Raw genomic sequence first — 14221 nt, 5'->3', positions numbered from 1 at the left:
TGAGTTGATGCCAGTCGTGGTGCCGGTGTGACTAAACGTGACAGGTTGTGAGTTCGATTCCCAGTCAAGGAAATCAGGTGTCAAGGCAAAGTGCGGCGTTGAGTTCCGTAACTCATGTATATAAGTATATATTATAATATAACAACTGACGGCGTCATCTACATAATATATATATATGTAGCTGAAAAATTGATTGTAAATACAAAATTTGTAATAGAAATATATTTAAAGTACAGGTGTATTTACAATATGATAAGTCGAAGAGTTAAGTTTTTTGAGATCAGAGAAATAAGACACTAGGTTTTATCGAGAGCAAATTGATGATGGTTAAGCTACAAAGGAGCATGTAGCTATGAATGATATATTGATATTGACAATTAATATCTAGGACCATTTCTTGTTTCATGTTAACTTTATTTAAAATTTTTGAAATTCTAATTAATTGCAAGAAAAGTTTTTTCGTTTATACATTCGAATAATATCTAAGAACAATATGTTGCACTAAAAAATAATATTTATATAATAATTATAGTGATCTAGGACGAAACATAAATAAAAATATATCATAGTAAAATAAAAAATACTTACATTTGGACATCTCTCCCAGGATTTATTTAAACAGCAGACCTTCAAACAAAATGAAATAATATTATTAATATCACAAATAACAAATAAATATATTGAACACTCGAAGCTAGGTGTCAAATGCACGTAAACTAGACCGTTGTACGCTCAGTTGCTTGACACAGTGATAACAAGTATTTACTTCATGAATACAAGCATACATTTAAATTTAACAACGTTCAATAAAAATCTGTTTTCCCGCTGTATCCCGCATACAGCAGGATAGGCAGAGGGAATTTAGAGTTAAGACACTTCGTTCCCCACTTTCCGCTGAATTTTTTAAGACGTGGCGGAAATGAACGCCAGGCTTTTGCCAGAGGGAAAAATTGAAAATAATAATTCATTCCCTCGAGTGGCGATCGAACTCATTACCCTCGCGCTACAGTCTCACCCTTTGCACCACGACGCGACGGTATCATCAACGTTGATTATTTCATTTAAAATGAGTCAGAATAAAAAAAAAACATAGTACACTGATTTACGTTAATATTCCTAGGCTGTACGGAAACATTTAAAAAAACATTAGTTTTGTAATTTCTATTTAAATGATTTTGTAGAGCAACTACCAGCTACCTATTGCAACCTACCATTATTTTTAGTTTCATATAATGATACATTTAATTTATATTCATGTGAGTCTTAGTGTATAATAATGTCTTTGTTCAGTACATTTTTAATGGATTTTTAAATGTAACAAGGCGTATGAAATGTGACAGGTTGTGAGTTCGATTCCTACTTGAGATTTTAAATAAAGAGTTGAATTTATTACGTATTAAAAACGATTTTGCATTTGTAGAATCAAGAAAAATATTACTCATAACATACTTGAGAGTATACACAAAATGCAGTTATATTTATTTTTATAAATAAGTAGGTAGTGTTTAGTTTTAATTTTAAATGAACTTTCTTTAAATTTCTATATTACCTTAAATTACTTAGATTTTACATCTATAGACGACAATTATTACTGTATTATTAAAATTTGAAAATGTAACATATAGGTACTGGTATGACTTTTGAACCAACATTTACATTTGAGGTCGTCGTGACGTAGCACAAGCATGGACTATATTTTCGCTTTGGAAAATGAGTTATTAGCGAGTTCTGCTACTCTACAAGCAATACCTCGAAAACTCGGCGGAAAGTAGGAAATAGAGCCTTAACAGAAGGTTCCCTCTGCCTTCCCTACTACATGCGGGATGTAGCGTAAACAAAAAAAAATACTGTAGCGACAATAAACTATACCTAATCTATAAAAATATCAAGGTTAGATACCAATTTTTGTAGAATCTACTTGTTTATATAATTTGAATAGAAGTTATAATAAATTATTGGTATAAACAATTACCGGGCGTCAGCTGGTCACATGACGATCGCGCATTCAGTATTGTGTAACTGAACTTTACTTCCTGTCTTAAATGTAAACTTAATATGCAACAACAATTAATGCAACGAAAATGTTAATATAATATTCATATATATAATTAATTTAAAATATCGTTCTGAAATTTATTTCAAACCATTTGGTATCTGAAGTTTTTAATTCTATTTGGTAGAGTTTCCTCTGATATAATATATATATATTTTTTACCTTGTCGTGTTTATACACGACTAATATTGGTACAATTATTTAAACATTATAATTTTGAAATTTAAATAGAATTATTTACATATATAGTATGTACAACATATTAAAAGTATGGTTCACAACTTATATTAATATTACAGACATATTATAATTTTATTAATAAAATGTTTAAAGTTATTAATAAAATAATAAATAAGCTAATTTTGTTCATTGAAAAGATATCGCTTTATAAGTTAAGGGCATGTTAAGATATTATAGTGGATTTTGAGTTATTCAGTTAGTTAGTGTGCATATTCATCATTATATTATGTAAAGACAATACATATATATTTTTTAAAACTATATCACCTAAAAGTGTATAAGATATTATATATTGACTTTTGACTCTACGTCATTCTTCTATTGCCATGTAAGTGACGTAGAGCCAAAAGTTACGTAAACAACTCTATATGCGTAATAAATAATAATGTAATTACTACATAAATAAAGATGCTGCCTGAAGAAAGGAAGACAATAAAATGCTGAGTTCAAGTATTAAAACCCGAGATGAGATTAGTTAGCGAGGATGTTTAGCTAATAAAGTTAATTTAAATATGTAAATTGTGAAAATTATAGAAAAATTATAAAATATTATTTTCTTCAAGAATAAATAATATATTGTATATATAAATAAGGACTTACTTGTAATATAATTTTGTGGAGAATAATATCACATATCACAATTAAAAAAATCCCCTAAAAACTACACGCACTATACTAATTAAAGCTATAGTTATCCATCCAAAGGGATTTCATAATTTGTACCTAAGTATAGGAATACGAGGTATTAAAAATTATAAAATTTAAATAAATATTACACGTAAATTGGCACCCACGGGTGCCTAAAGTGACTGTGGCCGTACTTCCCCATGAAACACACCACGGACTTTTCACCCCTAAAATATTTACGCATGCGTAGCTTTTTAGGTTATTTTATTTCTCTCTCCCTCCTTAAAATAATAAAGAGAGATAGATACGTCGGGTAGTGACATGCGCACTGTTATTGATGGAAATAACTGAAAATTACTTTAGTGTTGTTTTGTTTCTACTCTTTTGAACATAGATATCGGTTTAATTTGAAATTATAATTGGGTTATTGTAGTTAAGCTATTTATTACTGTCTTCAGAATACTTGTAATTGTAAATTTACAAAAAAATAACTTCTTGTTAAATATAAATATTTATATTAAATTATATGCGAATCACTCAAAAGATTTATGTATTTAATTTGTGTAATATATTTATACTATTTTTTTTAAATAAATTTATTATACTTGAGCTCTTGTAAGCTGTTATTTATTATAGCATTTGGACATTATTATTTTTTTAAATGTATATTACGTACGTAGATACTTTAATAAATGCACATATATTTATTTAAGTAAAATATATATATGCATAACTACTGATTTACTATAAAGTAGATTTTTTTAATGGTAAGATATCTGGATTACTTACTACTACTACTTAGAACGAAATATTTTGAAAAATTGGTACAAATGTAACGATAACGTTTAAGATAAAAATATAACATTGGTTTAATTTATACTCAATAATTTATTTATATAATAGATAGAAAATTGTATTAAAAAGAAAATGTATTAAAACAAAATTCAAGGAACAGCGCCATCTGTCTAAATACCCGCGCAGTTAGACTTCCCTGGAAGATCAGACGATTTATAGTGGCGCGGGTCAGGTTGTGGGCCTACCCTACTACGCAGAGCTCTGGTTAGATGCCAGCACCTTCCATGCTGCGGTTTCTGGCGTAACTCACTATCATTCAGCCTCCATCCATAATCAAAGTTGGTACATTCTGCAAAATAGTACTTCTTCTCGGGCGATACTTTTGTTCGCTTTGTCAAATATTGCACTCTACCAAATTCTGGTTTCGATTTGTATATAATCTCCGTCATTTCAGGTTCCACTGGACGCATTTTAGGGTCAATCGATGTTTCAGTATCAGGTCTGGTAAGGCGTTTGTCTTCTTTAGGATCGCCAAGTCCTACGTCAGCAAGAGAATGGCCATGTTTGAGATGCTTAACACCTGGTATGAAAGTACCGTCACGAAGAGGAATTTTTCGTCTGTTGTGACCAGCGACCACATGGTCTCTGGTTATTGTTGCTAAACCGCCTACCATATTATGAGCGAAAACGTCGGTTTCATAGTAATTGGTAGGCTCCCGATTTAGAGTAGCCGCCTGCTGTATTTGCTCCCAATGTTTATGAATCCAGTTAAGCCGCAAACGATTTTCTTTTTGGTAATTTTCAATAAGAAAAATTATCACCGCGGGATTAGTAATATCTAATAAAGGCATATTGATTATATAAAAAAAACTTACGTATAAATATATTTTCAGCGATCAATAGTAAATAATAACAAAACTTCAAAATAAACGTCACATCACTCGTGCCAGCTGGCCAATTACAAATAAGGCTGAGATAAAAATATCAGTTGCTGCACGCCGCTATGTATACTGGTAATACCAGTTTCTATACTTTCTAATTGCGGATTTTTTATATTTTTGGCCAGTAAATTAAGAGGTGTCTTCATAAGAGATAATCGCTAAGAGGTCAAGAAAACACGTTCGTAGTTCGTAGACTCCGTAGTTACTCAATTGTTTTACGTAATAATAACGTAAACGTCGCTTAGGTTTACTACACTTAAAGAATTATCTTTCGCTGGATGAAAATTGCGAAGAAATTGAATCAATTGCAAAAAAAATATCATAACTCACTCATTGGTAAAAGAGTTGTATAAATAAATAAATTGTAAAAATAGAATATAATTGCAAATATTATAATATTGTAGTACTTCCTACTAAATTTATATATATAAATCTTTATATGAGAATGGATGTACATTCTAGTTTCAAGCAAAATTACTATACTAAACAGATTTAGGTGAAAACAAAGGAAAATAAAGGTTTTGTATTTATTTGGTTATAGTATAACAGTAAAATAAGTTTAAACGGAGAATCCACGCGTGGGTCGCTAGTCAAAAATAAACTCAAAATCATATTTTTATTGCAATAATAGTATAACTATAAAGTAATAATGTTTTTACTAAATTATGGAAAGACTAATATATCCTTACCTTAAAACTCCAAGTCCGGTTTTTCCAAAAAGCGAAAGTCTTCTTTATTTGCATAAAATCACTAATTCTAGTTAAACAAAATAATATTCTAATTTATAATGCCTTAGAACACAACAAGCAACTGACTTAAACACACATCGGAGATCAGATTAAAAACGCGGGAAAACATAACATTAGGGCCTCCCGCTCTTTTTTTTAAATATGTATTTTGGCCAAGGCATTATGTAAATAAGTTTTGTCTTACGCTATTAATTTTTACCATAAAAAAACTAGGAACGTTTTTACAGTGAAATAATGTAAATCTAACATTATTTTTGTTATAAAAACATATAAATTTAACAAATAATTTTTTATTTTATAATTAATGAGTCGGTTTGTTTTTTGCTAACATAATTACTATGTAACTGAACTGTACTGGAAGTCAAAGTCTAGATATCTAACAATAGTGTAAATAAAAGTCATCATATATTTCAAAATTTGTTTATTCATAAATAAATAACATTTTTGTTTGGAACAAAACAACCTCCATATTTATTCACACACCATACGACTCGTCATAGTGAATTACAATTATTATTTCTCTATTTATTTCTAATAATACTTACAGCAATCTTAAAATTTACGTTGTACATATTTCATTACCAAGATTAATTTGAGATTTTTATGAAAATAGTTAATGTTATATAGAGAGTTATTCCAATTATAATAATTATATTTTTTTTATTTTAATAAGTGATATTAATTGGTCATAATTGTACCGTAGGAAATTGGCAAAGTTTTATTTTAAAATATTGGGACAAACAGTCATATAAAGACCAGACAAGAGAGTATAGTAATTATCATAGATCTAAAACTCGCCTTATTTAGTTAAATAAGTAAGAGAAAGATTTATGGCAAAGTTGTATCAATTTCCGAATAGCCAATGTCCATTACAAAATCGTGTGATATTTTGAAACATGACATATTCTAAGACGATGTTATTTTTAAGTAACCACAACTAATTACAAATGTAGTGAGAACAGATTATAAAGATATAACACAACTTCATGTCAAAATTCTAAACTCATATTAAAATAAATATATAATTAATTTCTTTAGAATTATTTTTAGAAAATGTCATATTATATCAAAATAATGTTATATGACAAGAAAATTAAATTCAAGAGCAATATTTACACACAGCGGTGGTTTTCAGTAATTAAAGCCCATCGTGAAACCGAACGTTCGTAAACAAATAAATCTTGATTGTCTGATGCTAAACGCAATCAATATAATTATAATATAATTGACATTTATGCAATTTTAATTGAAACTAAGCATTTTGACAACACAATAATATTTGGAATGGTTTGTCTGCAATGATAGCGAGGCAGCGGTTCCTAGAGCACACGTAAACACGTAAAAACTGTAATTATTTTTATTCAAAATAAGTACTTACCAAATGATTTAAAAAAAAACAAATGTTAATTTTGTTAATAATTATTTACAAAAGTGCGAATCGAAAATCATACGATTATTGTCCACATACAAATACACGTCGATATCTATCATTCTTAGGTTCTAAAATTAAAAATTAAATCCTGGTGCAATTAATTAATAATCACAATACTAAAAGCTTGCATTTTCTGGATATTTTTAAAGAATAATTTAGTACAATACCTATGCTATATAAGAATTTTTGGTATCTTAGTCATTTATCTGCTAATGTCACGACAGTTAGGCCCTGATGCGGTCGATTCTAATGCGTTCACTAGAAGTGTCGTAATCTAAAAAACATACAAGTATCGTAAATGATACTAAAACTAGCACACGAATATTTTCATGTTACAGTAGGAATAGACGACTGAGGTAAGTAAGTCGGATATTACACACTAATTCCTTCGCACTTCCTCATTTTTCGCCCTAGACGGTTTATATGTAAGGTCGCGAGTAAAATTCAAATTCGACTATCATCTAAACATAAAATATCACACACGCAGAGACATATTCGTCATTTTAAATGAAACAGATTATTACAATATAAAATGACAAATGACAGCTTATCTATCTATTGGTCGAAATAAAATAAATTCATTTTTAAATTTCGATTTTTTTGAAATTGTTAATTTTAGTTTATTTTTTTGAATTTGGAATAATATAATTAGTATTCTCAATGTTATAAGCTAAACACGATCAGTGATCACAAGCACACCATTATCAATAGCGCGTTCCAAATTTAAAATTGTCACACATTTCTGACCAATAGCGACACAAAAGGACGATGAGATATTAAAATAAATGAAACAAAAAAAAACCACCAAGAACTACATTAAAAACACTGTATACTGACCTATATAAGAAAATAAAATTGTTAAAATATTTCATTGAAAAGAAAGAAATATTTAATATCAGTGGAAGACATATTTCAAAATGGCGTCTATAGCAACAGAAGAAGAAAAAAAGGATCAATTTACAAGCGTGACTTATCTAACTATTGGTCTAAATGAGGTTCTGGACGTTTCTAATCGTTTAGTTGACATATTTTAGGGTCCCGCGGTAGCGTTAGGGCGTTGTTATTGACTAAACCGACGACAGGGTTCTCGAGGTTATCGAACTTGGAGTTGTCAGAGGACAGACTGACAGCGCCGCTACTGTCGCCCTCGTAGGTATTCTCCGTATCGTCTACGTGGGAGCTGGTGCTAGATTTATCATTTCTATCTGTGTTCTCTTTTTCTAGGGAATAATCGGTGTATTTGTCGCTGTTGGAGAGATCGATCCAGTGGTTGCGGTTGCTCTTCACTCGATCTAGCATTGATTGCAGCGCTGGAGATAACGCTGCGAAGGCCTGTGAAAAATTGTTTATAATGTTATTGACGATTTAAAAATTATAACGTAGACGCACGTTTAGCCGTAATTTTTTATTAATAAAAATAATAATATGGAAAAATGTTTCAAAAGTAATAAAATTATGATAAAGCTTGGATTTATAGATATTTTAAAAGAAATTATCATGCCTAAAATTCAATTTCCCCAACCATCAAACGACAATTGACAAGTTGAATGTGAAAAATATTTATTATTAAACAAAAATTACCTCATATATGGGCAGGCATATAGAATCGATGAATTTAACTTGCATCGCCGGAAGCTGATCTTCTTTATCTCTATTCATAATGTCCTGAAAATAACAATAAATATTCTAGTGAGTGAGTTTGCTATTTTTTTCTATTTTAAATATTTAGTATTTATTTCATAAAAAGAAATATGTGTAAATATTGTGAGCAGAGTTTTTTATCTTTTATGTTTTTTTTGTATCTGCAAACAGACAAGAAGAAACAGTACATATATTTTAAACATAGACCAACCACGTTTAATTAAAGCTAACAAGAGAGAAACAAATTCTATAATAAATAACAACAAAAAAATTATTAAATTTTAAATTCTACTTACAATGGGCGTTAAATTAAGATTCTGCCTCTCCAAATCGCCTTGTCTAAAGAACTCTCCCGCCACCAAGGCGGCCACACGCCTCTCCACCGGCCACGGCTTGGTAATAGCTGCTAGATCACAGGCCGTCATGAGCATGGCGCGTAATAGGCCACGTCGGTGGTCGCAGGTTCCCCAAGAGGGGGTGACACGCTCCGTGTCCACGAGTGTGATGAATGCGTTGCGTTTACTGTTGAGGAAGTAATAATAGCTATTTAATAGTTAAAATATGTGTATTTTCTAAAAAAACATTCATAACTTGAGCCAACGCTTGTGGATTCCGGCTAAATGTTTTATCCAAATTTAATAGTACCAGTAAAATTTTATAGATATATTTTTTTAACTTCACGCTCTGACCCGCATATAGCATTGCATAATGAGAAGCGTAACTCAACGACGCGTTTTGCCTTATTACCAGAGCGATGAAATGAAAATATTAAATATCTCTTCCCCCGAGTGGGAATCGGCCTGGCGTGTTACATTCGCACGAATGTCTCTAAAAGATGTAAATTATATTAACAAAATTTGAAAATTTAAACATATTTTTTAAATAACTAGTGTTCATTCAGAAAAAATAATATTATATACTTTATATTAAATCAATATTTATAATATATCAATTAATTACTGAGAATCTTACTAAATCATAAAAATAAATTACCTAAAATATACAGCTAAATCGGTGGACAGAATGGCGTCCTCTAACACTTTGACTACTTTTTCATAGTCCTCTGATGAGAGGTTGGCCAGGATTTGATTTCCGGGCGAGTTGAGAATCATCAGGCATTGATCGAAGTGGTGGTGTTCCATTGTTGAAGTGGAATATAATTGAGCCAATGGAGAAGACGCCCTGAAAAAATATGAAAATACTTATTAATGAGGTGATTAACAGGTTTCTTATTCCATAATTAGTAAAAAAATATTGCGAATACTATACACTATTACTTATAATAAAATTCTTAGTGAATCTTCTTTTGATTATATTATTAAATTACTTGCATTATAAATTCTCACATTTCAGATAATTAACACAAATGAATGCTAGTGTAGACAACATGATGTCAGATGGGGGTAAGTGTTGTGTGATTGGTGGTGGCAGTGGTTGTGAATTCAAATCGGTTAAACTTGGCAGTTAAGGTTTAGTTCGTAATTTTGTATAGTATTTCTTCTCATGTTGAAATACACTATTGTGTGTAATATTGTTTTTCTATAACTGCATTATAAAAGACACTACGCAACAAAAATAAATATTTTAAATATCAAGAAATTAATAGATATTACATTAAAAATATTAAATGATTTATTTACTTGATTTGAAAAGAGTTATTGGTCCCCCGATGATCAAGGTCGTGACACAAACAGCCAATAATTAAAGCCAAGCATTCCAATTCACCGAAAATCTTCCACCATTGCGTTTCCTGGAATATATAATATAGATTAAATATCAAAATAATTAATTTTCACTACAATTAAATACAATAAGGATTATAAACAGACACAATATGCCATTTAGTAATGAACGTAATTAAGCTCAATATTTAAAATGTCAATATAATTTTATACTATTATTAATATTTAATAATCAAAAATAAATAGCATATATAGCATATATTTTAATTTAAGGAAGAAAAATATAAAAATAGTAAAAATCTAAAGTTGAGGTAATTAATTAATGTAAAAGTTTTGTCCTTAAAATGGCGATTACTATAAATATGCTTGTCACCTTGGATATTTAATTCAAATTAAAATTGTTCTTTAGCCTGCTACTTTCGAGATACAGTAGTATCCCGCGTAGCAGGTTAGTCTGAAAGAACCTAGTGTTAAAGCACTCCGTTCTTCACATTCCGCAAAATTCTGGAGGCATTGCGTGTGGAGTACCGGAACATCATTGCTGCACTTTTGCCTCGTTACCAGGGCGAATAAATGAAAATTTATCCAATATTTCATTTCCTCGAGTGGAAATTGAATCCATAAATCGTGAGGTTTGTAGTCGCATGCATCACGACTGACCTTACAATTGTTTTTAATATAAATATATAAAAAATATATTATTTAAACTTGACTAAAAAGATTTGAATTAAACCAATAACCCTAAATCGTTTGCAAATCACAAACAAAAAGAAAATATCCACTTACAAAGACTAAAGGAAATTCAAACTACAATCTAAATACATTCCCTAAGATAAAGAGAAAAGCTAAAGTTGCTAAATATTTATAAATTTTCCTACAACCTACTTCCTAGTTCTTATACAAAACTTACTGTCAATATAGCGAACATCATCTGGGCGACGTTAAACGCGTGCCTCCAATTGTGATAGGTTACATTGCGGTAGTTCTTCTTGACGCTCAGCAACCACCGGCAGAGAACGCTGTAATCTATGTGGAACCGCTCCACGAAGTCGAGATCCAGGAACATCCGAAGACAGGCGCGCAGGGTATCGTCGTCTGTCATGTCTATGTCGTCGAACGCGAGCTCGTGGAGATTGAAGTGGACTGAGGAGGGTACCCTGAGATTCTGTGAAAGATGTGATTTGTTATTCATATTTATATTGTTTATTATTATATCTTACAGAATATAGGAGAAGTTGTCGTTTAATACGAAATTTTCAAAGATTTTGATAACGGAAAATTAAATGATACTCAAAACGGAGAAATGTAACGAAGTTAATCACTATATATTGTAGAGTGTATATCAGTTATAACCATTATTTTACTAATATAATCTCTATAATAATGTCTGCATTTCTTAATAATGCTGTAACGAGAGTGAAGGTGTCAAGTAGTCAAATTTATAAGAATCACGATCTCAACCTGGTTCGTCTTTCATTCATAATAAAAACATACGAATATACTGACAATACTATATTATATCGATTGAGCTTCAATATTTTCTATTATTATTTTTTAATCAGCTTCACGCTGTATCCCGCAAACAGCAAGGTAGGCAGAGGGAACCTAGTGACACACCGTTCCCCACTTTGTGCCGAATTCTGGAGGTATTGCGTGTTGAGTGGCAGACCTTAACGCCGCGTTACAGTCACACCCTTCTGCCGCTGCGCCACGACGGAGAGAAATGTACGAAATTGCTGTCACATTATATAAAGTAAGACTGTTATGTATATTTTATGAAGAGTTTCCTAATTAAATTTAATCTTACAGGACGATGTATAGCTAATTCCCTTTGTCTTTAAAATATGAGATACATTTGAAAGACTGTCTGTCTCATGAACACAGCTCATATGTTAAATGATATCATAAAGCTGGTATGATAAACTTCAGACTACAATATAGCATACAATTAGGGCAGCCAGAGCAAAAGTGGCACAACTCCAAGACGTTTCGAATGCTAATATTTATAAAAAATCTACATCTATATTATTGGAATATTTTTGTGTTTTAACAGGTTGTAAGTAATTAAACGGATCTTCTTATTATTTTATGAATAAAACCTTTTACTCATAACCTTCTTCTATTTTGCATAACAATATAAAATATAGGGAAACTATTGGTGAACGCTTTCACAGAATAATTGCGAAAACTATTTATTAAGAGCAGATACGATGATTATAGATCTAAAATTAGATTACCATTATAATTTGTTTTAAGATTTGACTACTGCCTAGTTAAAACGAATTTCTCTTTCAGCAGATAATAATATACTCAAAAAATATACTATTATATACAGAGAAATAAAGTAAATAGCAAAAAAAAAAACATTAAAACATAGGTTACATCATTTTAGCAATGGCACAGTCAGTTTATTTTGCTTGTGAACTCACCCGTAATCTCTGCGCGTCATCTAAAGAAGCTGAAGCGTGGTAACTCAACACCTGTAATAATAATAGGTCATGTTTATAATTAAACTTGATACAGTTCGCAAAAAAAAACGAATGCTTATATTAAAATTAAAAACGTTAATATACACGTTGTTTTTAAATATTACAAAAAAAAAAAAAAAAAAATAACACAATCATTAATAGAAATCAATAGAATAATCATATAAAATAATCCTAGTTTAAATCATTGATAATTATTATATTGTTTTTCGAGTAGATGATTTTAATACTAACTAAGCTTTGTTAAAGACTGCTTGAGGATAGGAGCCTAGTGGCTTTATTCAGAAGTATAACACAGCATTATCATATTTCCATCATCATAACAATACGTGCTCAGCACCCATACATCTATCATTTAACATTGATAACAATATTAATTTAAAACTATTATTAATATAATTAAATACAAAATATTCCGTTATCTAATATAACCTAGAGTATTATGTATAATATTCGCGAATAAATAAAACAACGCCATCAGACTGCAAGAGGATAAGAGTGCGAGCGCGACGGGCTGTGCGTTCGACTCCCACTCGACGAAATGAATATATTAAATTTTCATATCCTCGCATTGTATTGAGAAAAAGCACGGCGTTGAGTTTTGCCACTCAGCTCACAATGTCTCCAGATTTAGTCGATAGGTGGGGAGCGGAAGCAGAGTGTCTTACCTCTACCCTCCTAAATTCAAATTCAAAATATTTTTTATTCAAATAAACTTATAACAAGCACTTTTGAATCGTCGAATGAACATATGAACAAAAAGCTACCACCGGTTCGGAAGGCAGTTCTGTTGAGAAGAGCCGGCAAGAAACTCAACAGTTGCTCTTTTCAAAATCAATGGTACAATCTATTACATTTGCTGGCAGCTATCCTATATCTCATTCAATAGACATTAATTGCATACATGTTTATCTTCTAAATATTCTTGAACAGTAATATAACTAATAACTAATATAACATAAATACATTTACAAGTAAAACAAAACGAAATATGCTAACAGAATAATTTCCAATCAATCTCATGGGCAAACCATAAATACATAATATGTTGGTATAATCTCGAGTGCCGACCACGTACCACAATGGGGGCGTAGATAATGGGGACTTACGTCAAGCGTCACGCTCTGCTTGGCCATCGCCGTGATTGCCTTCTCGTACATGTGCGTGTTGTGGATGCCCATGCCGCAAAATATTGCGAACGCCTCTACGAAGTTTTCGTCGTTCTTCGTGAACAGCAGGTCGTCGAATTTGTTAACTAACTGTAAAATTAATGGGGGAAAATTATTATTATTGTAAAAATTACAATTATAATGAGGCCAGTCGTGGCACAGGGGCACGGGCGACAGGTCGTGGGTTCGATTCCTACTTGAGGAAATGAAATATTTAATTTTCATTTTTCACTCTGGTATTGAGGCAAAGGGCCGCGTTAAGTTCCGTCACTCAACACGCAACGCTTCCAGAACTCGTCGGAGAGTGGGCAATAGAGTATCTTAGCAGCTAGGATCCCTTTGAAAAGTATATTTATAATATTTAATTAAAACTCTCCTTTTAGTCAAGGTGGCAAAGTACTTAATG

The 14221-nt window shown here is 30.9% G+C and overlaps 3 protein-coding genes across 4 annotated transcripts in view; all 3 read right to left on the bottom strand.

Moving 5' to 3' along the window:
- Positions 1-4669, bottom strand: part of LOC146538939 (long-chain-fatty-acid--CoA ligase 5) — a 56228-nt gene extending 51559 nt beyond the window's left edge. The window contains exons 1-2 of one of the 2 annotated variants that reach the window (XM_085185321.1): positions 4591-4669; positions 589-627 (exon numbers count right to left, since the gene is read on the bottom strand). In XM_085185321.1, the coding sequence (XP_085041447.1) occupies positions 589-598 (10 nt within the window). In that variant the 5' untranslated portion in view covers positions 599-627; positions 4591-4669. Of the gene's footprint in view, positions 1-588; positions 628-2893; positions 3137-4590 lie in introns of those variants that run through there. The other variant, XM_085185320.1, reaches the window with a different exon arrangement.
- LOC146538940 (uncharacterized) lies at positions 3803-4566 on the bottom strand. The gene has a single exon (XM_085185324.1). It carries the CDS (start codon positions 4564-4566, stop codon positions 3886-3888), a length of 681 nt encoding a protein of 226 aa, XP_085041450.1. The 3' UTR covers positions 3803-3885.
- A 1142-nt stretch (positions 4670-5811) lies between the features above and the next one.
- LOC146538938 (dual 3',5'-cyclic-AMP and -GMP phosphodiesterase 11-like) overlaps positions 5812-14221 on the bottom strand; it is a 122967-nt gene continuing 114557 nt past the window's right edge. The window contains exons 13-20 of the mRNA XM_085185931.1: positions 13756-13905; positions 12590-12640; positions 11071-11325; positions 10119-10228; positions 9472-9660; positions 8775-9000; positions 8419-8502; positions 5812-8169 (exon numbers count right to left, since the gene is read on the bottom strand). Coding sequence (XP_085042057.1) covers positions 7846-8169; positions 8419-8502; positions 8775-9000; positions 9472-9660; positions 10119-10228; positions 11071-11325; positions 12590-12640; positions 13756-13905 — 1389 coding nt within the window. The 3' untranslated portion in view covers positions 5812-7845. The remainder of the gene's footprint in view (positions 8170-8418; positions 8503-8774; positions 9001-9471; positions 9661-10118; positions 10229-11070; positions 11326-12589; positions 12641-13755; positions 13906-14221) is intronic.

This window comes from Heliconius melpomene, chromosome 5 (assembly GCF_056956725.1).
Source record: "Heliconius melpomene rosina isolate 202511_hmr_F chromosome 5, ASM5695672v1, whole genome shotgun sequence".
Classification (NCBI taxonomy): Eukaryota; Metazoa; Arthropoda; class Insecta; order Lepidoptera; family Nymphalidae; genus Heliconius; species Heliconius melpomene.
The sequence above is the reverse complement of the archived record's forward strand: the minus strand, read 5'-3'. Positions and strand labels throughout refer to the sequence as shown.

Excerpts from the sequence above, each read along its gene's own strand:
- LOC146538940 (XM_085185324.1), bottom strand. The coding sequence starts at position 4,566 with ATGCCTTTATTAGATATTACTAATCCCGCGGTGATAATTTTTCTTATT.